The sequence below is a fragment of the Phoca vitulina genome, unplaced genomic scaffold, assembly GCF_004348235.1.
Source record: "Phoca vitulina isolate PV1807 unplaced genomic scaffold, GSC_HSeal_1.0 scaffold30, whole genome shotgun sequence".
Taxonomy (NCBI): Eukaryota; Metazoa; Chordata; class Mammalia; order Carnivora; family Phocidae; genus Phoca; species Phoca vitulina.
This window is the reverse complement of record NW_022589733.1, coordinates 23701188-23726403: the sequence shown is the minus strand read 5'-3', so window position 1 is coordinate 23726403 and position 25216 is coordinate 23701188. Positions and strand designations below refer to the sequence as shown.

General features: G+C 52.8%; 2 protein-coding genes across 3 annotated transcripts in view; one reads left to right on the top strand and one right to left on the bottom strand.

Annotated features, from left to right (window-relative positions):
- The window catches only part of LOC116644560 (pyruvate dehydrogenase phosphatase regulatory subunit, mitochondrial), a 33256-nt gene extending 26204 nt beyond the window's left edge, over positions 1 to 7052 (top strand). Inside the window, exons 17-18 of the mRNA XM_032424232.1 lie at positions 4032 to 4214; positions 5198 to 7052. Coding sequence (XP_032280123.1) covers positions 4032 to 4214; positions 5198 to 5602 — 588 coding nt within the window. The 3' untranslated portion in view covers positions 5603 to 7052. The remainder of the gene's footprint in view (positions 1 to 4031; positions 4215 to 5197) is intronic.
- Positions 7053 to 7153: 101 nt separating this feature from the next.
- LOC116644561 (pyruvate dehydrogenase phosphatase regulatory subunit, mitochondrial-like) lies at positions 7154 to 21671 on the bottom strand. Of its 2 annotated transcripts, none has more exons than XM_032424234.1 (6): positions 21534 to 21671; positions 14003 to 14291; positions 12722 to 12855; positions 10458 to 10650; positions 8200 to 8281; positions 7154 to 7489 (listed from the first exon to the last, which is right to left on the bottom strand). In XM_032424234.1, exons 2-5 carry the CDS (start codon positions 14224 to 14226, stop codon positions 8230 to 8232), a joined length of 603 nt encoding a protein of 200 aa, XP_032280125.1. In that variant the 5' UTR covers positions 14227 to 14291; positions 21534 to 21671; the 3' UTR covers positions 7154 to 7489; positions 8200 to 8229. The 2 variants fall into 2 exon arrangements, with proteins under 2 accessions (XP_032280125.1, XP_032280124.1); XM_032424233.1 differs by having other exon boundaries at positions 10540 to 10650; positions 21534 to 21658.
- Positions 21672 to 25216: the final 3545 nt, after the last annotated feature.

The following is a 25216-nucleotide window of genomic DNA, read 5'->3' as shown; positions in this document are numbered from 1 at the left end:
GGCATACCCTCCGTGCATTTTTGTATTGAATGATTGGGCTTTTTACCAATTTCTAGGCATTGTCTGAATCAGTCCTTGCTGTTGAGGTGTATCCCAGTTTGTCATTTGTCTTCTTTTTTTGAAGATTTTATTTTAGAGTGTGTGCACAAGCAGGGGACGGGCAGAGGGGGAGAGAGTCTCAGGCCGACTTGGCACTGAGCATAGAGACCAATGTGGGACTTGATCTCGAAACCCTGAGTTCGTGATCTGAGCTGAAACCAAGAATTGGAGGCTTTAACCACTGAGCCACCCATGTGCCCCCCCCGTTTGTCGTTTGTCTTTTTTTTGCCACATAGGTTTTTTTTTAATTATGAGAAATGTTTCATATGTTGCAGAAATTTTTTCAATTTTTATGTAATTGAGTTGATCTTTTGTGCCTTCTAGAGTTTGATGCATAGAGGGGACTTCTCTACTCCAGGATTATAAATTTTTTTCAGTTTTCTTCTAGTGCTTTTATAGTTGTGTTGTTCTGTTGTATGGGTTTGTGTTTTGTTTTTTTTTTTAATATTTCAATGCTCCATCCTTTTGCAGTGTCTCTTGCTGTACTTCATGAGATAGGATCAGACTTTTTTTTCCCATATGGATAAACAGATTTGGTATTCTACCCTTACCAGATCCTAAATTCCTCTATGTATTTGGGTTTATTTCTGGACTTCCATTCTGTTCCCTTGGTCTATCCATAATCAAGATCACACTGTTTTAATTACTGAGTCTTTATTATGTATTTTAATATTTGGTTTGCTCTTATCTCCCCTTCATAGCTTGGAAAACTCTGGAAGGAAACCATTCATGTTTTCTTATTTCCCCTTGGAAACTATAATTATCTAGTTAAAAACACTGACTGCATTTTTTTGGATTATGTTACCATTTATACATTAGAAGAACTGACATGTATTGAATCTTACAAAGAATGCCTTTTAAGTTAGTTCTTTTTTTAAAGATTTTTATTTATTTATTTGACAGAGAGACAGAGAGGGAACACAGGGGGAGTTTGAGAGGGGAAGCAGGCCTCCCGCTGAGCAGGGAGCCCGATGCGGGGCTGGATCCCAGGACCCTGGGATCATGACCTGAGCTGAAGGTAGACACTTAACGACTGAGCTACCCAGGCGCTCCGCCTTTTAGTTTTTATTTAAGTTTTTTTGGTGACCTTTCAGAGGTATTTTTAAGTTTTCTTCATATAGATGTTATAATATTTTGTTGTTGCTGTTGTGAATGAGAAGGGTGTCTTTGTTCCATTATCTTCTAAGTGATTATGATTTTTTTTGAAGATTTTATTTATTAGAGTAAGAGCACAAGGAGGGGGAGTGGGGCGGGGGCGGGGGCGGTGAAGCTGAGCCGGGAGCCAGATGCAGGGCTCAATCCCAGGACCCTGAGGTGAAGGCAGACATTTAACCAACTGAGCCACCCAAGCACCCAAAAGTGATTGTGATTTTTGAAAGCTATTTTTTCTATTGTAGTCTTTATTTCTTACTAATTATCTTATAGTTGTTTTTTAGTTGAGTCCCTGGAATTTTCAGGGTCCAATCTTAAATACATACAGTAATAGTTTTTTCTTAACTTTTATTCCTACAATTTCTCTTGTCCAGTTGTGACAAGGCATAGGGATCCTAGGCATCATTGTCTTGTTCTTGATTTTAGTCACATTACTTACAGCCTTAGGCTTTGTTTTAGTTACTAGCTGAAGCATGCATTTACCATCTCATGGAACTTTATGTGCTTGTCCAGACAAATATAACAGTATTAAGATGAAGGGAGTACTCACGGTTTGGGAAGAGTTGGTACAGAGGTAGTTGACTTGTGCCTGTACAGGTAGGGATCGAGTCTGAATTTGCCACTTGGGTGCCTGTGTCATAAACTGGCCAAACCCGATGAAGAGGGGGAGGCTCTGTGGCTCCAGCAGCTTCATTACTTGAGGCCTTGGTTTCTACTTCTGATTATCCTGGGCTGGTCCCGTTTTTATGATTTTCCATGAGTCCAAGAGGTGATTTGTGCCGTGCCTGGGTTCTTTTCTAGCTGGCTTTTGTCCTCAAGAAGGTTATACAGTTGATCCTTGAATAACGTGGGGGTCAGGGGCACCCACCCACTCAAAGCTCCACATAGAACTTTTGACTCCTCAAAAACCTGAACTAATAGCTTGCTTTTGACTGGAAGCCTTACTGATCACGTAAGGAGTTGATTGATACATATTTTGTGTGCTCTATGTATTGTGTACTGTCGTCTTATAATCTAGGAAGCTAGAGAAAGTGTTAGTAAAATCCTAAGGAAAATACATTTACGGCCCTGTACCGTATGGAAAAATCCATGTAGAAGTGAGACCCACGCAGTTCAAACCCATGGGAACTATACTTGTCTCTCTGAGGGAAATGTCTCCGAAAACATGGTGGCAAATGGCAGATTCTTGTTCTGTTCACACTAAATCCCCAGCACTTAGAAAACGAGGACATGCTGGGGAGTTGTTTTTCTCACCTAACCAAGACTAGTTACCTGCTTTAAATCTCTCTTCCCTGGCCTTCCTCTTAACTCCAGTATCCAGCTTGAGACTGGAAAGCACTGAGCGGAAGGCACCAGGGACGCGGGCCCTTTATTAATGTCGTTTCCCTGTCAGCGTCCCCCCCCCGGCCCCCTTCGGGCCTGGCTCGCTCGTACAGGCGCCACAGCTGTGTGTGGATTCGGTAGCACGGGGGCCCTTCTAGGGGCTCTTCCCGCGGGCACGTTGTCCTGACCACCGTGGCCCGTTCAGTAGATGCCAACTCAGCCCAAGGAGTGCGACTGGCAGGGCAGCGGACCCCCCCACCCCCGGGGGAAGAACTGCAATGCCAGGGAAGCCGGGTGTTTTTCTGGTTTTCCACTTTTATTGAGCTGTCGTGGGCACACATCACTGGTCAGGTTTCAGCGCGCAGCCTGGTGGACGGACAGGTCCCGTGAAAGAACTTCTGTGTTCAGTTTCACGAGCGTCCCTCGACTCAGAGATGCTCTAAGAAGCACTAAAGGGGTTTTCCTTGTGATGAAGACACTTAGGATTCACTCTCTTAACTTCCGCATCTGTCACACAGCAGGGTCCCTGCCAGGGCCATCAGGTGGTTCGCTCCCTCCCTCCCTTCCTCGTTCTCATTTGTCTCCTACCTGGAAGTCTGTGCCTTCTGCCCCCTTCCTCCACTTCCCCTCCTTGCACTTCCCAACTCTCGAACCACAACTCTGGTCTCTTTTTCCGTGAGTTTGCGTCTCATTGTGGTTTTAGATTCCGCTTAGATGTGCAATCGTATGATATTTCTCTGATTTCTCGTCGTTTTGTCCGTGTTACAGTTTTTAAAGCAAATAATGTCGTCTGTTCTGGGCTTTAGCTTCCACATAGCGTGTTTAGGTACGGATTGAACATTTACTTTCCGTTTGGAAAACTTTGTTTACTTAAGCTATCTGATACTTACGGTTTCTGGAACCGAGAAGAGAATGCCATGAGAGGCTGGCTGTTGTGGGACACGGGTCGGGGCGCGCTGCCTTCCTGGCTCCTCTGGGACTTGATCTGGGTCTCCTGATGTGCCATCATCTGTGAAAAGTCAGACTGTACACAGAGTTGTGTGTGACCCACATTTCATAGCACAGGCCGTGCATGAGGGGTCACGGGGGTGGCGAGTGGGGCGAGAGAGCAAGGGGCAGAGGAGCGGGCTGTTGGAGAGGCAGTTAGGGGCCTGGCCACGGATGGGGTGGTCGGAGTGTGTCTGGGATTCGCACTTGAGGACGGCTCCCTGTCCTAGGCTCCATAGAGAAGGGATATGGGTACTGCTTTCATGGAGCTTAAACTGGGGTTAGGGGTGACCCTGGCTCATGACCCCTGGGCTGTAGTGCTTTGTTGTGTCAAGGATGAGGCATCTTGAGAATTTCGTACACCCTTCTGCCTTGTCACGGTGCAGGCGGCCCGCCATCAGCGCTGCAGACCCAGCCCGTGTTGAATGGTGCAGGTGGGCGGGTCACTGACCTCTGGTCTCCCCCTCTAGTATGCCCTGCACGTGTACAACGAGGTGATGAGTGTTGGGCAGAAATACGGAATCCGGAATGCTGGGTACTATGCTCTTCGTAGTCTTCGAATTGAGAAGTTTTTTGCCTTCTGGGGTCAGGATTTAAATACCCTCACCACCCCCCTGGAATGTGGACGAGAATCTCGGGTGAAACTGGAAAAGGTACTGTATCTGCACAGCCCACTGCCCCCCCCCCCCCCCCCCCCCGGAGCCGACTCTACCTCAGAAAGGAAGGGCTGAGGGGAAGGCCCAGGGGTGGCCGTGGGTCAGCAAGGACAAGGAGGATGTCCTTAGAATGAAAAATACGTCTGTCCTAATAAGGAAACGTTGTGAGCACTTGGCTCCCGCCAACACCCCCAACCCTGAGCTCAGGAGCCGTACGCCCCACTGTCTGAAGCAGCCAGGCGCCCTACTTGGCGCTCCCGCAGACTCTGGGCTTCCAGGGAAGTTTCTCCAGTAACGTGCCACGGACATGTGTACACAGTACTCCTCTTATATTCAAATGTCTCATTTTTTGTTTCTTTTCAAAGTAAATATGAACATTTTTTTTTTTAAAAAGTCCTAGGTCAAGAGGATGTTAGTGATGAGTCTCTTTCCCACCTCTGCCCCCCACCGACCCGCACTCCGAGCTGCCCTCCCCATGCTTGCTCGCTGCAGCTCAACAAAATCTCTTAGTCCTTCCCTCTAGTCTTCTCGGTGAGCAATTACAGATAACGATTTTTCTGTGCTATGAAAGTAATGAATACTAATTTTGGAAAATAGGGAAAAGAATGAAGAAAATTAAAGAACACCTGTTTTATCTGTTCATAATCTCAGTTTCTATCCTGCTGAGGTTTCTTGTACAAACCTGTATGCACTGAATATAGATGTATATGCATGGGCTTTTGGTCGAGATTATATAAAAACATAAGTTTTTCTAAAATAATTCTAGCAAGAACGTTTGGAGGATTTTTCTTCCTAAATATTTTTTTCTATGTGGTCTTGTTGGTGAACTCTGAAAAATGTATGCCCGTGTTACAGAAGTTCTCTGAGGAGGTCTTTTAATATTGTGAAAGCAGGTTTTCATGCGGTGGGAAGGCCACGCGGCGGGGTGAGTGCGGCCTCCAGCGCGGCCGCCCCGGCTCAGCCTTGCCCTTCTTCCCCAGGGGATGGACTTCATCGGCCGCGATGCCCTGCTGCAGCAGAAGCAGAATGGGGTGTACAAACGCCTCACCATGTTCATCCTGGACGATCACGACACCGACCTGGACCTCTGGCCGTGGTGGGGAGAGCCCATTTACCGCAACGGGCAGTACGCGGGCAAGACCACCAGCAGTGCCTACAGCTACACCCTGGAGCGCCACGTCTGCCTGGGCTTCGTGCACAATTTTTCTGAGGACACTGGGGAAGAGCAGGTGGTGACAACAGATTTCATCAACCGGGGGGAGTATGAGATTGACATCGCGGGACACCGGTTCCAGGCCAAGGCGAAGCTCTACCCGGTCACCTCGCTGTTCACCCACAAGCGCCGGAAGGATGACGTGGAGCTCAGTGACTTGCACGGGAAGTAATGGCCACTAGCCTCGCTTCCCCACCTGCCTCCCAGCTCCTTGAGGGGATTTTAAACTTCACCCGCTTTTAAACCTTTTGCTTTGCAGCCTCTCTTCTCCTTCCACCTTCCCTCCTCCCTTTTGCACTTTCCCATCTACTACTCATTCTGGGCTGTTCTTCCCACCCACCCCTTCACCCCTCAGATTCCCGTGGCGACATGAAGCATGGCTGAGGGGCAGCACAGGTGCCAACTCCACTTGTGGAAGTAGGTAACCGTGACAGTCTGATTTCTAATGTTGTCTCTCGAAGCAAGGGAAGTGGGTGCTGTGCAGGCCTCTGGGGGCTAACTTTTCTCGGAGCGACCCGTTCATTTTGGTGGGTTGTTGTGTGTCTGAATCAGCCCTGTGCGCGAGCCCGCCCATGCTGCTGCGCCAGGCAGATCATTCTCCTTTTCCATTGGGCTGCCGGTGGGCACCCTGACACCTCTAGCAAGAGGATGACCATCTACCTCACTCATGAGCGGCATCACATGGACGTTACCTGGTCTCTAGCAAACAGCTGACCTGGCTCTGGCCTAAAATCTTCCTCCTGTCTCAGCGCTCTCAGAGGGTTTGTTGGCCTGAGTAAACAAGCCGGTGTTTGAAAGGGAAAAACCACGTTGCCTTTTGTGTTGCTTTTCCCAGCTGAAAGGGTCTGCTCTCCGGAGGTGCTCAGCACCGAGGTGGTTTCCCGCCCTTAGAAGGCTGCTGCTGCTTCCCGCCGCTCCGGGCTCGGTGACCCGACCCAGCATCTCCCTCACCTGTCCCTCGTGCGGCAGGCGCTGCTGTCCCTTCGGCACAGGGTGGGTGTGCTGTCCTGGTGAGGAACCAAACCTTGCTGGCCGTTCTGAGCGCGCTGCTGGCCTCCCACGTTTGGCTTCCTCTGCCCCAGAACAGGCAGATTCCCCCCCCCGCCAAGTGACCCCACGGGTCTGTGGAGAGGGTACATTCTGTGGGTCTGCCCGCCAGCCAGCCGGCGCTCCGGGTCTCTGGAATGGAAAAGGACCTGGGGCGCCGGGAAGGCCCTCCACACTGCGCCCATCCTGTGCTGTTCCAGATTTTAAACCTTTGTCGTGGTAACTTGGAAGCGTTAGCTCTGATAGGTATCTGTACTAAAGAGTCTTTTTAGAGCAGCTTAAAATTCTCAGGTGGGTCTGTCTGTTGTGGCATTTCTTGGGGTGTTTGCCATTTCCCCAGCCAGACAACTCCTACTTGATTACTGACTGCTCAAGGAGGTCTCGATTGATTAAGGGAGTAGGTCGTTAGAACTCTGTTCCCTGAGAGCTGCTGCCCCTGGGTAGGGAGGAGAAAGGGGGTCGCCCCGCTGCAAAGCAGAGTGCAGCAGCTGAGATGCGCATAGGAGAGCGGGCGCCGGGCCGACGCGGCAGGGGCCCAACTGACCAAGGAACGCGGCGCTAAAAGCATGCCGTGCTCTGTGCCACGCTCGTCTTTGTAAATGAAAGATTATTTAGGGTTGAATCTAAAAGACATTCTAGATTTATGTGTTAAGGGTCACACTTTTAAGACTCTGGCGAGATGTTAACATCCTGGGGCATCACTTGTTTATTGAGGGCCCTGACATACACTTCACTTCTGCCACTTTGACACCCTTGAAATCTCTTAATTTAGACATCATCAGTGTGAGTCGGGTAGTTTCTCTCTTTGGTCCTAACTGAAGGGGGTGACTCACTCCTGCCTCCTTGCACACCGGGCAGTCAGGCCATGTGCATTTACCTCGTGTGATCACTCGTCTCTCCCTAGTCTGGACTCCCAGACTGTACGATGGCTGGTCCTTTTTCTCTCTGAAATGATCCGCCGTCACCTCTTGTCCTCTCTTGAGGGAGGGGCTCTACTCTCTTCTTTTTGAACCTGGAAACACAAAGTGTACTGGCCTCAAGCAGATGAAAACTCAGGGCTGCCAGTCTCCTGTGGCCCCTCCCCTCCCTTGGAACACCTGCTAAGCCCCTGCTTACTCGTGCCACATGTAAATCCTGGTTCCCAGCCCTGCCGTGGTCACTCGTCTTATATGGAAGCTTGCAGCAGAGACACTGCCTGTCCGTAACAAGGGCAAAGTCAGGAAAGCTCTAATTTGGAAAATTTAAGAGCGAGGGACAAGAACGACCTGCTGACCTGTAACCTGTGTTGGAGCCACAGAGCACCACACGGGCAGGACCTGCTCCAGGAGAGAGAACCCAACAATTCCCACTACATTTCTAGTGCTCTGCTGGGGGCGGGGGTCTCTCCCTGTACCCCCAAATATAAGAGCTGCCGTTCAGGCCAGGGGCCCAGAGACCATTTAAGCTCAGTGATTAACCTCAGTTACCCCATTTCTGCAGGAGAAACCCGGTCACTTGGCTTCTCACCAGGAGACATGTCCATGGACTCTACCTTCTTGTACAGACCAACAGTTTTACCTCTTTCCAAGAAAGTCACTAAAGTAACTCCACTTTCTCCATTACCCTGCCTCTGAGTGCATTTGAAATGTTAACACCCCCACCCACCCCCCCGCCACGGATGCAGCAGGAATGACAGCAGCTTTATGAAAGTGGTTTAGCTTCCCTGAAGAGCCAACCCCTCACCTTGCTTTCTGGCTTGGTTTATCCTCTGCCTCACGGACACGTGTGCTGGCATCGGAGTGAGTCTTTACCCTCCTCTGAGAACCTAAGGGACATAAAAGGGAAGCTTCTATAACCTGTTGTCTTGGTTCTGACCCTAGAAGGCTGTGTCCCGGCTGACTTTCAGGGGTAGCTACCGGGTTCAGTCTTCTCTTTGTAGCTGCCTGACCAGTATAAGCAACAAGGCTCCCCTTCAGTGTCCCAGGTAGAGGTGTGGTCACTAGTGCTTAATACTGAAGAACTTTCTACTGTTTCCATTTCCTTTTGCACAGCCCCCGCACCCACATCCCGCCCCAAATTGATAAAAGCAGCTTTTATCAGCACGATAAAGGGAACATTTTCACGACTCAAGAATAGTCATTTGCAGGCACATGGATTCAGGAGCAGCACAGCAGAGGGGCAGAAATGGTAGCTGACAGAAGGGTCGTGCTAACTGTGTCCCGCTGTGAGCGAGCCCCGGCTCTGCCTGGCAGCCCCCACCTCGGCCTCCTCCACTGCAAGGTGCTGAGTTGTAAGGCTCCCTCCCCACCCGCACAGGGATTGCATTTGCAGTCCCTCATCACTACAAATGCACTATTTTTCCAGAGAACTAAATATTTTTGTATGTCTTTGCCTTCTCTGTCCATTAAACACCAGAGTTATTCATTGTATAATATGATTCTTGACTTCTCTGAGCAGAGAATCTGCATCCCTTGAAGAATTACACATTTCTTCATGGGCTTTCTCTTATTTAGATGTACCTATTTTTACCCTTCGCAAACCTTTTCTGCCTTCTCGGTTTTCTGTCTCTCAAGGATAGAAATTACAAGAGGGTGGAGAGGATATTTTTAGCATCTGTTTCAAAAGATCTATGCCAGGATTTCCTTTGCACACCAAGAACTGGAGCTGGGAGCACCTCTCTTTAAGCCTGGTTCTCGTGCCTTACCCCCGAATGTCCCATGGTGGGTGTAGACAGGAAGGATGAAAAGAAACTTCATTTCAGTCTGAGGGTTTCCATCCACCCCACCATAGCCTCCCTTCCCCAGACCAAGCAGGTGAGGGGTAGAAAGTTTCTGCAGCTTGTTTCAATCGGGGTTTCTAGCAGCATAGTTAATACTCTCGGGTCTACTCTTGGGATCCAGGAAATGCCACTGTAATGATTGTACAAGGCTGTAATTCCTTATTTACGTTTATAAATGTGCAGTTCGCTCAGCCCCTTTCTGTCCCTGTGTAGCGTCAGCTTGTGGTGCTGAAGACATCTGAGGCACTTTAGGGGATGGGATTTTTCTCAAGAGCTCTGGTGACTTCAGGTACCTAGGGGGACTGAGCATTTCTGCCTCCATGAATGCGGTATTAACATTGTGCACTGTGTTTCTATCAAGCCAGATTCCAATTAAGATTTTCTTTTCGTATTACTAAATTTGTAAATGAATAAACAGACATTTTAATTACTCTGGCCGTGTCCACTTGTGAAATGTTCTTCAACTCTAGTAACTCGATAAATATATTTGCCATCACAAGGGGTAAACACTTTCCATAAAACCATTTATACTGTTACCAAAGAAGAGAACCATGTGGAAACCAAGGGTAAGCTATTAACCTCCACAGTGTGGTGGCAGCCTGGAGAGAGCGCCTCGGACTATCGTCCTGAGGTTACTCTCTGTTGATGGATCTGACCTCCCCTCCTGCGGGACAGTTGATTACACAGTAAGAACCTGGCGCTTGACATATCACCCATCTACCTGAGGACCCACACTGGTGTGTGAAACAAACTCTATATTCTTAGTCACACAGTAGGAAGAGAAGAAAACAGAAGCACCCAGGATTCTCACTATACTAACCTAAAAGTCAGTCACTGGACTTTATTACCCAGCTATTTTATGAGCTACTACATCTGTGAATCACTAGATAGGCTAATATGTCTATAACAATCTCATTAACTGGTCTTCCAAACCTACTTGTTAACTTTCCAGATTACTGAATGGCGAGCATTCAATAAAAAAGTACATCCCACAGGCTTCGAGACTAATTCCAAAAGAAGAGTTCTCAAAACATTGTGCACAATGACATTTCTGGAATATCCCACAGTGATTACTTTGAGGGGGACGATTCTCGAATTAAGTGTACCTCCCTCCTCATTATTAACATACCAGATTACATACATCCATTACACGCCACATTAGCAACAGGGAACTCTAGGAAGGAAGCACCCAGCAAGCAGGGTCTGAGCAAGGAAGACTTACCTTCCAGCCCCTCCACCAAACGAAAGGCCAGCAGAGTTCATTCCCGCCAGCACAAAGTAGCCCTGAACTGAAGGAGACTCGCCCATGATGCACCTCATGTCTGGGGTGAAGGTCTCGGGGCAGTTCACCAACTTCAGGATCTCCAGAGTCTCCAGGTCTGGCACGCGACGCAGGAGGGAACACATCAGGGGCTCTGAGCCATAAAAACAAAGCCAAACACAGGCCTCAGCTTTAGGGAATTCAAACTCATCCGCTCCTTGTGTTTCCCGACTCCCTCTCCTCTTAGAAAATCTCCTGGAAGAGGCTTTCTGAGGTGAGCCAAACGGGCCCTGGTCAGAAAGCACATACCACATAAATGCACTGTCTTCTGAGGATGAGCGCTGTCATACCGGGAAATCCAGGTTGTACATATGTCACGTGTCTTTAAGTCTCAAAAGCAGTCCACTGACCGGCCCCTGCGCGTCCTGCCGGATAACAGAATCCTCCATCGGGGGACCCCACGTCCCCTTTTCACTGCACCACGGCTGAACTGCAATGGGGGTGACAGACTGAGGGTGATCCCTGGACTCTCCCTTGCCTGACTTCCTCGCTGCCCGGCAAGCATCAAGGAGATACCAGGCCCAAAAAGGCGTTCCAGATGGTGACCCAGAACTCAAGTGAGACAAACTTAGCTTACAGACAAGAGGCCTACGACTCGGGTTCCTCCAGCATCCAAGCAGGTGAGCAATGCAGGGCTCGGCAAAGCACTAGGGACCGAACCAGGGGACCGCAAGGAAGTCAGCAGTTCCAGCTCGGGGCCCCTTAGGTGGGCCCTCTTCTGACTCAAACTCTGCTCACCACCCGATTCAAGCACCCGTCGCCACCAAATTAAATCCAACCAAAAGGGACTCGCTCCCGCCTGTCCTGCACGTAGCAGGCATCCTCCCTGACAAAAGCCAGAGGTGGTGAGGCAGCAGGAACGCCTTCTACTATCTTCACTCAGAGTCCTCGCCTCTCTGAAGGAAGCCTGGCCACGTGACAGGTGACCGTGGGGGAGTCAGGCTCATCTGCTGGGCGGGGACCAGGGCGAGGCAAGTGAGACGCCCGCTCTCGGCACCGAGCCGGGGCAGGGCCAGCCTGGGAGCCCTGCTTATGTGCTCGAGGGCTACAGCCCCTTCCTTCCCCTCCTCTAGCTCCTCTCCTGGCATCTCCTCTCCCCACGAACACAGCTACCCAATCCCAGTTCCCAGACGTTCAGTCTTAATCGAGGACTTACACACAAGGACACTTCGCCAGAGCAGGAATCCTATGAAGGGGAAATGCTATAAAACCTCAGCCTGTCATCAAAATTTCCAATACTTCAAATCTCACCTTCCCAACGAGAACCGTGTCACGGGTCACATAAGGTCTGAGCCGGCCAGCAAAGGCGACCATCCACTGTGTTTACGCTGTGACCCCCGGCAGGGCCGCCTCAGCGGGCGAACAGATCAGGCTACCATCCTTGTCAGGATTAGCCTGGAATTACCTGTGATCTGAATTATGCGGGTCTTCAAAAGAGCAACCCTGACGGGCGGGGGCGTCCTGAATTTCATCACTAGGCCCCGCTACTCCCCCGGGACATTTCCCGTGGCCACCAAACGGTTTCATCAGCCACGACGCGAGGCTCGCCCCTGGGCTCCTGGCCGATGCATCACCTGACGACACGCTGACAGACACGCTTCTAACTTGTGATCGTGCGGGACCTTCCCATGGCTCAGCCTTCCCCTTCTACTTGCTCCGGTCGTACTTAGCTCACGATTCCCTGGGTTCTTTTCCCTTGCTGACACGCATAAGGGGTAACCTCCGTTTAAGCTTTTCAGTCAGAAGAGGCCTTCGGAGCAACTGGTGAAATGCAGCGGGTCAGACCACGATTTCACCATCAAGCACCGAAACGGAAGTATGTCCTTGGCTTCTTCGTTCAGGAGCCAAGCGTGGCCACTTGCTAGACTTCAGTGAGTGAAATAATAGGAAATGGCCCGGGAAGCCTTTCCTATCCTGAGAATGATAGGCTCTGGAAAGGATCTGGGACAAGGACGGAATCCCCTCGGCGGGTAGGGAAACTGGAGACAGCCCAGCACGCCAACAGACTTGCCCCAGGAAAGACCCTGGCGACTGGCAGAGCCCGGACTAAGACTCAAGCCCTGACCACCAGGTCGGCAGGCTGACGCGGCGTCGGGCCACACACGGCACGGAGCACCAGAGTCTGGGGCACAGGCGGACCAGTAAATGGCGGATTACCTGCTTACCTGTCTGGATCCCGGTCTCTTGCTCTAACTGGTGGTAGAGTTTGTTGGAATAGTCTGCCATCTTCTGCTCGATGGTCAAGTGCCTGGCGGTGCTCAGGATACCAGCACAGAACCTCGTAGAGCCGGCAGCCAGCCTGCAGGATGCATTCAAAATGCTATCAGGTACACTCCCACAGCTGTGAATGCAACTAGTTCAAAGATCCTCACTACGGCATCGTGTGTCATATCAAAAGATGGAAGCAACCTACGTATCCACCGACACGAGCGGGACTGAACAGGCTGGAGGACCCCTCTACGATGGGATACTCTACACGGCCATAAAGAAAGGAACGAGAGAAAGCTTTTATGCAACAATACGGAACAACCCTAATGAAAAAAGCAAGGGGAGGGACATTGTTTAAGGTTCGCTACTAACTTGTATAAAAAAGAGAAAAAAATAATAAACGAATACCCGGGTACACATATACAAACTGACCGATACAGATTTGCTCTAATATAATGACTCGGGGAGTATCTGGAACGATACACGAGGAACTTAACTTGCCTCCAGCGAGGGAACCTTCCAGCTAGAAGTCAGGGGTGGGAGGCAGAATGTTCCCTGTACACTCTTTTACAATTTTCAATCTGACTCATGTACATGTATTGCCTATTCAGAAATAAATACAAAGGACGTGTTAAAGGTCATCCAATTTCTGGTAGGCAATAGAACAGAAAAGGGACATTAGGGGAAGAGTGAAGCAACGCGAACAGAGCATGAACTTCAGTTAATACTAAGGTATCCACACAGATTCACTGCATTTCACGGCGATCCCACCCTAAGATGTTCCTCCGAGGTGCGCACGGGACCCCGGCATACGGACCGCTGCACTACCTTCACGTCTGTTCTGTAAATCTACCACTGCTCTCGAGTGAGTGAGTTCGACGGGGAAAAGGAACAGAGATCAGGCAGGAGGTAGCCAGTTTCATCTCGGCTCACAGAGGAAGCTCCTGAGCCACGGGGTTGATGTCGCTGTGTGACTACAACGGAGAGGACAAGACGGTGAGGTGTGCCGTCACCCTGAAATGAAACGCACCCTCTCTAGAGACCTGGGTGTGCTGGAATCGGCCACCTCTGTCCAAGCCGGAAAACACGGGCGGTTTGCATCGCAAAACCGCATCCAGGTGATGTTGCCTGTCTGTGGTTCTTGTCCTGCGACTTAGCGCCAGTCAGCTTAGCTACTGGCGGGACAGCATTACCGGGAGGGGAGGGGCTGAGGGGAGCCCGCGCAGTCTGGTCCTTACCTGCCCTGCTCCAGAAGGACAATATCCTTCCACCCCATCTTGGAGAGGTGGTAGGCCACGGATGTGCCCATGATCCCACCACCACAGATGACCACCTGCGCCTGGGCAGGCAGGGCGACAGAATGCGCCTCGGCAGCCGACGCGCCGCTCCTCCCCGACGACCAGTTCTGCCATCCTCGGCCGGTCCTTTGTCTTCGGACCGCCGACAGCAGCCGGTAAAACATCACGTCTGCCAGCAGCTCGGCGCGGTGCTCTCACTCGGCTACGGCAGAGACCCCCGACATGCACACTAGACGGAGAAAGCAACCAGATTTCATTCCACGTACTGTACTCAGGGCACAGGGTTACTGAGAAAGGGAGAGGAGGCGCCAAAGAACGCTAATCATGCCCTCGGCCAGTGTCTGAGGCCCTGCGCAGTTCCAGACGCCCTGCCAGCTGCAGAGACAGCAGGGGACAACGAGGAGGACGGTCTTGCCTTTATGCACCTTTCATTAGAGACACAGAGAGTGAGTGGGTGTGTGAGTGTGTGTGAGGGTGCCTGTGGCAGGGGCGGCCCAGACACAGATAAAAGAAGGAACAAGGCCGGTGTGCTGCAATACCCGAAGGCATATGTAAACTAGGACGGTCGGGAAGAAGGGGACGTCGGAGGAGACACCTGATGGTGACCGGGAATCAGCTGGATGCGTCTTCCGGACAGAAGCGCAGGCACGTACAAAGGCCCTGAGGGGAGGCCGACCCTGCGGAGTCCGAGCACAGAAGGGAGGCCAGTGTGCCCAGAGCACGAGGAGCGAGGCGGAGAGGACCCAAGACAAGGCTGGAGAGGGAGGCAGAAAGCAAGGACACACAGCGCTTGGGATGCCATCGTGACGAGCTGGGATTCTGCTCCGGGCGCAAAGGAAAATACTAAAGCACGGAATGAAACGATCAGATATGCTTTTCCAAGATCAGTCAGGCTCCGCGGCGGCGGGAAGTGGGCTGGAGAATGAGAGGAAAGGCAGGGCCGGGCAGCTGCTGTGGCAGTCCTAGAGGGAGGGCCTGGGGGCTGAGACCCGGACGGTGGCAGTGGAGTCAAAGCCACGGCTGGATTGTTCTGGAGGTGAAATGACGGAACTGACCTACCAACAAACGGGATGTTAAAATGGGGCAAGGGGAGAAATAAGGATGATGGCAGAGTTTCTGGGTTAATCAACTGGTGCCACTTACTACAGTGTGAAGGGCTAGGGATGGGGAGGGAGGCGGGGAAGGAGAGGGAGCGAGAGGGAGGCTGTGAAAGGGTGCAGGCGCGGGTGCGCAGACAAGCCAACGTTCCCCTCTGAGGGGTCAAGTGCAAGACGCCGGGCGGGCACGCACGGGAAAAGGTCAGGCAGCAGCTGGACATCCAGGCCGGCAGCCAGGGGAACACGTGGGGTATCCGAGACCCGGCATGCTGAGGAACAAGAAGAACTCTGAGGCTCCCCAGCAGGTACAGCTTGGGAAGAGAAAGAAAGTCCCGGACAGAGGACAGAGCGCCGGGCAGACGCACAGAGCATCCGGACAAACAGAAGTGGTGCAACAGACCGAGAAGGAGCCTCGGCGAGGCAGAAAAGAGAACTGGGCTGCGGTGTCACAGAAGCCGAGAGAGAGGAAAGGGTTTTAAGAAGCGGTTCGCTACGGAGGGTGCCCGGGGCTGCAGCAGGACGGCCAAGGGTCCGTCCGCTGGGACTTGACAACGGAGGTCCTTGGTGGCCCCAAAAAGAACATTCCCAGGAGAGTGCTCGGGATGAAATCCGGACCAGAGCAAGCTCCAGAGCGAGGAGATGAGGGAGTGCAGACCACTCCTTGACTTTCTGCTGCAAAGAGAGCAGAAAAACCAGCCAGCAGCAAGAAAAGAATGGGAGCAGAGCAGGATTCTTGGTCTATAAAGGCGTGGGCCGTGGGGACTGTTTCACTGCTGGCAGGAAGGGCCAGTAAAGGGGAAAGAGGTGGGTCCGGAAGGAGAGGTGGTGACAAAGAATGAGGTCCTGGAAGAGGACAGAGAGAGAGAGGACCCAAAGCCGCAGTGAGGGACGGCGTGCCCCGGGTCTGCCCAGGCCACGGGCTGGAGGGAGACTCAAGGACCAGCAGGCCTCTTCCCAGAAGCAGGGGAAGGTTAGTCCAGGTGGGCTTATCCCGCAAACTCGGGTGTCACACGCTGTGACCAAGCACACGTGTCTACGAGACAACTAGCATCATAAGGCAGAGAAGGGAAAGGGTACGGGATCGGGCCACCAGAGAGAATTACTCTCCCGGCAAAGCAGAGGCCTGTTCAGGAAACTGCAGACAGACCTGCCGGGAGACGGCAGGGTCACCGAGCGTGGGGAGAGGGGGGACTTCAGAGGACAGCCCCGGCAGACAGTGCGCCCAGCAGCATGCCACTACCCACGGAGGGCCCCAAACAGCCCAACTCGTCCAAGGCCCAGGTGTGGGTGCCCGTCCATCACCACACAGCATCTCAGGACAGAGACCGAGCTAGGCCTCTACCGCGTCCCAGGATAAATCCCATCCAACCAGGGCTGATGACTCGGCCACCTGGCGGTAGTCACCAGGCCTCACACCCTCGGTCCCTGTCCAAGGGTCTCAAGACAGAAGCTTCTTCCTGCAACCTCGTCTCCACGTGACCAATTTCTGTCCCTCCCTCCGTGTCTCTCTGCTGTCCTCCCCTCCAGACCTCTCCACCGTGCCCTCCAGAACATCCTTTCCAGAGTTAAACACCCGGCCCTTCGCCAGTACCGTCTCACCTGTCTCCACGGGGACGCAGCTCTTCTGAGGGAGCGGCCACCGCCACACGGCCAGCCCCACTCTACTGAGCTCGCCACGCGGGGGGCTGGGGGGTGAGTATCTGCCTCCTCCTCCCTTCAGAACTATTACTGCTTGGTCACACTCGAAAAGGCCCAGTTCCTTTGAGGCTCAGGCTAGCAGGCACCCCCTGCCTAGCCCCGGGGCCACCGCGGGTTCAGCCACAGGCAGATGTCTGTCTACATTCGGGTTCTGAACCCACAACACTCCTCTCCCAACCTCGGACCCCACCTCCTCTCTTCCTCCCTTCAAAGCAGATAACCTGTCTCATCGCATCCCCTGAAACTCCACCAATAATCCCACTTGCATCTACAACCATCTCTCCTTCCCTCAGAGGGTCAAAAGTTCGTCGCCCCACAAGAGCCCCGGATCCCTCTCCCTCCTTCCCTGGGACTCAGCTCCATGAACCCAGCTCCTCTTCCACGTACCTTCGGTGCTCCGCTCTGACCCTCAGCGTTTTCATATGCTCAAGTCCTCCCAACCCACCAAAGAAATGGAACAAAAGCTCCATAACTGTCTTCGAGTAGCGTCATTTTAAAAATTCTAAATGGTAAAAAATACGGTCTTGGCAAAAAGCACAAACATAGGAGGCAGTTAGGACTTCCCATCAGGGCGCCTGAGTATCCGACTCCTGGCTTTGGCGCAGGTCTGTGGTCTCGGTGTCGGGGGATCGAGCCCCACGTCGGGATTCTCTCTCCCTCTGCCCCTTCCCCCACTCACAGGCACGCACGCACATGCCTGCGCTCTTTCTCTCAAATAAATAAATAAAATTTAAAACCATGATTTCCCATCATACAAAATTAGCAGTCCCAATGTGCTGCCCTGCTGCCCACCTGAGTGCTGCCGCCTGTCCCGTGTCCTTCTTTCCTTACTCCTTAGTGACTGCAGAGTCTGCCGGCCGTCAAGCCAGAACGGACTCTTTTTTTTTTTTTTTTAAGATTTTGCTTATTTATTCATTTATTTGAGAGAGAGAGAGAGAGAGTGAGTGAGAAACAGCATGAGAAGGGGAGAGGGTGAGAGGGAGAAGCAGGCTCCCTGCTGAGCCGGGAGCCCGATGTGGGACTCGATCCCAGGACCCCGGGATCATGACCAGAGCCAAAGGCAGTCTCTTAACCAACTGAGCCACCCAGGCGCCCCCAGAACTGACTCTTAATGTGATCTCACAGCCTGTCTTTTCACTTGACAAATACCTTCAGGAAAGGGCTTCCTATATGATCTGTCCCCTTTTCCCCGTTTCCAGTCTGTCCTGAACCTAAAGCGGTTGGGCTTCTGCCCGCCAAGCCAGGAACGCTGCTCTCACCAAGAAGGCTCACGTCGCCAACTTCCGGGGACACCGGCCCCACCTCACATCCTCTCCACAATACCGCATATCGCCCATCGCTCCCGCTACTCACATCCCCTTTCCCGGTTTTTATCCTGACTCCCACTACCCTGGTCACGTCTTCGCTGGCTTCTCTCCCCGGCCCGTCCTTCCGAGTCCACGTCCCTCACGGTGCTCTGGGACCAGCTTCTCCCCTCGGGCCACTACTCTCCAGGGGGATTTCACTGCCTACCGTGACCGAGAGCCCAACCCACAGCAGCCCCGACCTTTGCGCCTGTACCTCTAAGCAGAACAATGGCATGTCCACTTGGGCTCCCGTACGTCAAACCGGGCACCTCCAACAGGGAAACCCATCCTCCTCAATCTCCAAATCTGCTCCACTTCTGTGTCCCCCAGTGACACCATATTCGAGAACCCTGGGTGTTACCCTGGGCTCCTCCTTTCTCCTCTCCTCTATGCAGCCAACCAGCATGGACTAACGATTCCACAGCCACGTTTCCCTCATTCCCACTTCTCCCCATTCCCACTGCAGCTACCTGAGTACAGGCCGCCACCCTTGCTCAGATTACTGCAGAAGCTTCCTGACGGGGCTTCTGTACACCGTTCTCCCCAACACCCCACAGTCCTTACACAGGACTCGGAGCCAGTCTTCTCAAATGCAAGTCTTGTTTCACGCCCCTGCTTAAAACCCTTCAATGACTTTCTGATGTCCTCAGGAAAAGGCAATGTCCTTCACAGGAAGGGCAAGATCCTTCACTCTCTGGCTCATTTCTTATCTCTGCTCTCTTTCTCTGGAGCCACACGCAACCACCTGTAATTAACTCCTCAAACAGGACAGGATTCTGAAACCTCCGGGATCTGGGCACGCTGTTCCTCTAAACCAAATAGTATATAGTTCCTGCCACTCTCCCCCCGCAGACAAAGGTAACTGCCTCAGCTCTCAGCCTATCTGACATCTTACCAGACCTCCTCTCCCCCAACACTGGGTCGGGTGACTCTCCTATGTTCTCCCATCACACCCTGCACTTCTCCCAGCACAGAGCCTCCCGGACTGTGTCACGGTCTGGTCGCCAATGAGGGAAACAGCACAACCACCCAGCTGAGAATGTAGGCTTGAGAGAGAGGCAGACAGCTGTGGGCTGGAAAACCTCCCCCCACCTCTCATTAGCTCTGACTTTCGGCAACTTATGCCACATCTCTGTGCCTTGGGCTCCTCATCCATAAGGTGAGCTAGGACTACCCACCTCACACGGCTGCTACAAACACTCAATCAGACAGGAAGGAAAAACATGGCAACGAGCACCTAAGCAGCACTCAGTAAGTGGTCCTTTTTAGTCTCCTATTACGATGGAGCTCTCTGGGAGCTGAGACCAATTATATAACTTGATCATGGTTTTCCCAGCATTCAGGGGAGGCACCTAGGAAATACACATTGCCGAATGGCTGAGAGGAGAGAACACACGAGAGGGGGAAAAGTTCAATGAGGACTCTGGGATCTCAAGGCTAGGCCCTCAGATTGGAGGGGATATCTAAATCACGTGACAGAATTTTTAAAACAGAAAATGGTAGTATCTTCATAGGCAGTTACAGCCGGCCAGATGCTGCTTCAGGCGTGTACAACGGACTTAAGCCTCACAACCCTACGAGGTAGATACTAAAGTTTCTTTTCTACGCTTGAAGAAGCTGAGGCACAGAGAAGTAACTCATCCGAGCTTCTCTAATGCCGGTGAGGGGCAGAGCCAGGAGTCAAACCCTGCCGGGCTGGCACCGGAGTCTGCCCTGGAATCTTTCCTCCCTGCTACCTTTCAAACAACATCAGGTGAGTAAAGAAAGGGTAGCTGTGAGGACAGAACCACAAGGCACATCCCCTGGCAGGATAAAAGGAACTGCAAATGTAACAGAAGACACATAACAACAATTGAGGTTCAAGATGGGATAAACAAGGTTAAAAACTTAGGGTGATTAAAAAAAAAAAAAAAAGCCTAGGGTGGTAAGAACCAAGAAAAGGATTTGTGACCCTGTGTGCATCATGACCTTCAAAGAGTCACTGAAGTGGTGAGGGCAAACAAGAACAAAAAAGGATTTAAAGTGAATGCAAACAAAGAAAGGAAGGCACCAGAGTACCCAAGTAGGTTTGGCAGCAAAACCAAGGCAAAGTTTGATGGCAGAGAAGGGAAAGTCGGTAGACAAGAAACTGAAGATGTCAAAAACAAAGAAAAGTCGTAACCAGATTTAATATAAACACACACATAAATATATATGTTAAGTTTTATTTAAGTAATCTCTACACCCCATTGGGGCTGGAACTCATGATCAAGAGTCACATGCTCTTCCAACTAAACAAGCCAGGGGCCCCAAAAATAAATTACATGTTTTAAAAACTAAGATGACCCTACAATATTTTCTGCTAAGAAAAATATCTGCCAAGCAACCGCGATATCGGGACTAGGTATGCTCACACCTGCTTACACCAAGAAGAACAAGAGGGCAGCTCCAAGTCCCTCTGAGTTGTTCCTCTGTATGGTCACAGCGCGTGTACAAATGGGCCGCTGGGGACTAGGAAGCCAGGTGAGTGGAGAGCGATTAACAACATCTCCCACACCTGCCTCAGCACAACAGCCAGCCAGCACATTTCTAGCCCAGGCTCCGTCTCTGGAGAGTGGATCCTGCTGGTCCCGGGTGTGTAATTCTCAACAAGTGCCACCAGGTGATCAGACAAGTTGAAGAAATTAAGACAAATCGCTAGCGCTGGCCAAGTGTGCCCCGTGGCCCGGCTCCCCTCCTCCTTCCCTCCGCGGCCCCGCACGTCACGCTTACACACACCGGCAAAATGCACTTGAAGATGCCCGAATCTAATCTCAGTGTCCTTCACATCGGTCCCGAGTGGTCACACATCACGAAGTCGGCTCACTGCCCTGGGCCTACACTCTCCCCGGGAACTCGGCCGCCGCACTCTGCAGCAGTCTTACACGTGAGGGAAGCACAGGCGGACCGCACGTCTCCAGGCGGGAAAGCAACTGCACCCGCAGTGGAGGAAGACCGGGCGAGACCGGCCTCATGCGCGCTAGGGGCTTGCCCGAGGCCGGGAGGCCGAAGCGAGGTCACCCCGGCCGCTCTGGACGTCGGGCTGAGCCGGCGGACGCCCCCCGAGGAGCCGGTGCGCAGGCCCCGGGCCAGCCGGGCACGGGTCTCCGAGGCCCGGACCACCTCGGCCGGACGGAGCGCAGCCGCGGACAGGCTGAGAGAGATGAGGCGGACCCTTCTCGGCCCGGGCCGCCGGAGTCCCCAGGCGACTCGGCGGACGGGACCACCCCCGAGGGAGACCAGAGCGGAAAGGGGGACGCGGAGACGCGCGCGGAGGGGAGGCCAGAGCAGCCCCGCAGCTGTCTTCCTTACCTCACGGGCCCCCGCGGGCTCCGCGGTCAGCAGCACCCGGGCGGCAGCGGGGCAGCAGCCACAACAGTTGCGGGAGGTCCCGGCGCCAGAACACGGGGAATGGGGAAGGGGAAGGGGAAGGGAAAGGGGCGGGGCGGAGGGAGCAAAAAGTTCCGGGGAAAGCCGGGGCCCGCGACCTTCCGCGCTTTACGGCCCCCACAAGGGTACGCCGGCGCGAGATCGCTCCGGCGCACGCGCGCGCCGTGACGCCCCGCGGCGGCCCCGCCCCTGCCACGTGGGGCTTGTTTGGGTCTCGCCAGGCCCCGCCCCGGCCCTCTGGGCGGCAGCTGCGGTGGTCCGGGGCCGTCTCGGAGCTCGGGCCGCCGACCCGGTTGACCTCTGCAGGTGGAGCCGGGACGTCCGCGGTGGGCCGCTCGCCCTGCCGTGCTGTGGGGAGCGCGGGGCTTCGCTCTGCCCTCCAGGCGCGTTCCCACTTCCGTCCCCGAGTGGGTCGCGGCTCAAAGCCACTCTGGTCCAGGGCGCCAAAGGGCGTCTTGGACCCGCAGGCGCTCGGCTCCTCCTGGGCGAGGCTGTAGCGGAGCGCGACTGAAATCCGCCCCGCCGGCCTGGCCCGACCTGGGAGGCGGGATTTAGAGGCCCTGAGCTCTGGGCCGGTCGTCACTCTGCACCTTCCTGCCTTGTCTGCGCCGAGGAAATGGACTCATGCAGTCCATCTTCTGAGAAGGCCCCCGCCCCGCCCTCCCTTACTGTCAGTGGCCCTGTTTTCTTTCCCTTGTGGAACTCGTCCCCCTGTTCAGTCTGTGTTGGTGGACTGCCTTTCCCGCCAGTTGCAAGCCCTGCCCTCTCTCGACAGAACCTCGGTCTTGGGCACGGCTGCGTTCCCAGCACGTGCAGCCCTGCTTGGCGCGTCGTCCAGTCACTCGCTCTTGGAATGGAGAGCGTTCGGAGGGTACAGCGGCCCCTGCAGTTTGCGCCACACTCCCGTTTCCCGTTCGTTGAATTCAGGCCCCCCTCGCCACACAAGCCCATCTTGTTTCCTTATGGCCTCTTTTGGCCAGGCACCGTGCTGGGCGATGGGATTCGGCAGTGCACAAAGAGAGAGCTTCTTCCATTCGCGAGTGGCAAGAAAGCTCCGGGGACCCCTGTGGCACCACGCCAGCCCCCGAGCTGCATACTTTCTACCCCAGACGCGAGCGCCAGTTAACTCACACGATACACGGCAGATGAGTTCTGGCTGCCTGAGGACAGAAAGTCCGTCTCTGGCTAGTCTGATACGTGAAAGTTTAAGACGTTCCGGGCTTCTGTGCTAGAGAAATACTTTCATGTTTTGGCTAATGGCCGAGAGCTTGGTGTCACCTGACTGCCCATAAAGAAGAGGAGATAGACGAACTCATCTGAGGTGTATTCCTGGGGAAGTCTTTTCCTGATGCCCAGACGTGGCAATTTGGGGAGGAAACCTCCACAGGCTTTCCTGATGAGCAGCTTGACCTATGCCATTTGCAGGCTTATGAATTTGGGAGAAACCTCACTGTCTGTAGGAAACGGTGGGTGAAGTAAAGTGATCATTAAGGCGTTCATCCCACTCTGTGGACAAGCAGTGAGTGCTGAACAAGCCGTGCAGATTTCTCCCTGCTGCCCTCAACCACCACTGCTGTTCTTCTCTGCAAAGTCCAAAGCCTCCTTTTATTGTCAACGTTGATTCTTGTACTTTGTAGGCTCTCATACCCACCAACTGCACTATTCTTCAAGAGGATGGAATATTTTAATCTTTTTTGGCTACTCCTTGTCTGAGAAAGGTCACAGTGGTTTCCTGTACTATAGATACTTCACAGAACAGAGCATCCCATGCACAATTACACATGTCCTGGTAGGACTTTATTCGCTTGATGTTTGGATTCACCTTTGCAAACCTTCTGCCTTGTTGGTTTTCTGTCTCTCAAGGACAGAAATTACAAGGGGTGGGGAAGGTATTTCCGGCATCTCTTTCAAAAGATCTGTGCCAGGATCTTTTGATCCTTTGTACACCAAGAACTGCAGCTGGGAGCACCTCTCTTCTCCAAGCCGGGTTCTCGTGCCTTACCCCAGAATGTCTCTACACCCAATGGTGGGTGTAGACAGGAAAGAGAAAAAGAAAGTAACTTCACTCATTCTCCATGGGGGATGGGTGCCCATCCTCCCCCCAGAGCCTCCTGTCCCCAGATCAAACGCCTTTCTGCAGCTCGTTTCAATCAAAGGGTTTCTAGCAGAACAGTTCACCCTTCACTCTCGGGTCTACTCTTGGGATCTGGGAAATGCCATTGTAATGATTGTACAGGGACGTAACTCCTTATTTACCTTTGTAAGTGTGCAGTTCCCTCAGCCCCTTCCTGTCCCTGCGTGGCGACAGCACGAGGTACTGAGGACGTTTGGGGCACTTTAGGGGATGGGATCTTTCTCAGGAGCCCTGCTGATCTTAGGCACCCAGAGCGACTAGCATTTCTGAGTCCATGAAGGCGGTAGTAACATCGTGCCCTATATTTCTATCAAACCGGATTTTAATTAAGATGTTCTTTTCATGCTACTAGGTTTGTAAGTGAATAAACAGACATGTTCATTACTCTGGCCGTGGCTACTTGTGACACGTTCTTCATCTCTGGTGGCTGTGTGTCGTATTTGCCATCACAGAGGCTAAACGTGGTACATAAAACCGTTCGCGTCTGTGTTAGCAGACTGTGAAACAGACTCTGGACACCCAGGGACAGCAGACACGGGCAGGCACTACAGCACCGTCCATGCGGCGGTGGCCTGGCTGGGGACGGAGGGCCTCCCTTCCTCCTTCCGAAGGTTACGAGGACTCACACCTGAGTCTTTAACCCACGAAACCGGTGAACTAGTCAAGTAGGTGCTGAGCATGTGCTAGACGCCAGTGGGGGTGCCTTAGAATCATCTGGGGCACCTAAAGCAATCCCCTCCACGTGAATTGGAATCAACAGGACTGGAGATCTGATCAGTACTTCTCCAGAGACTTCCAGCAACTTCTCTTGTGCCTCGAAACCACTGGATGCCACCTGTTTAAGAGTCCGCAGGACACATGGTAGTTGTTGAGAGATCTGTGGGTTAGGGAGGACTTTCGCTGGTCCCTGAGCAGGACAAGGTGTTTCTTACACATCATCCCATGTAATCTTTATGACAGTCTCAGGAGGTGAGGTTTTAGCAGATGATGTAGACTCAGAAGGAACATGACGTTTCCAAGATCACACAGCTTGGGGGAAGATCTGGAAATGAACCCAAAGGTGCTGCGTTATAGCACCGGGCAGGTGGCCAGGAGGCCATTTGAGGCTGGGGACAGGGAGCGAGAAAAGAGCGCACAGGGTAACAGGGAGGTGCTCCCTGGCTGTGGTACACTGGACATTTTCAGTTCCTCGTTCGTCTGCCTCATGAGCTTGCAGCGCATGACCGGCTTGGAGCATAGCTCTCGTCCGGTCATGTTGGTTGGCGTCAGCCATGCTGAGACCTTGCTTTAAAAGCCAGGCAACCGCCACCGTGTGCAGGTGGAGCGACCGAGGCCTTCAGGCGAATCGTGCGTGGTCATCAGCCCTCCTGGGTGCTGCTGTCATCATTAGATGGTGCCCTGAGTAGCCACCGTATCTCGGAGGATCACGCGGCATGAGTGACAGACACGGGAAACAGATGGGACCCCGACC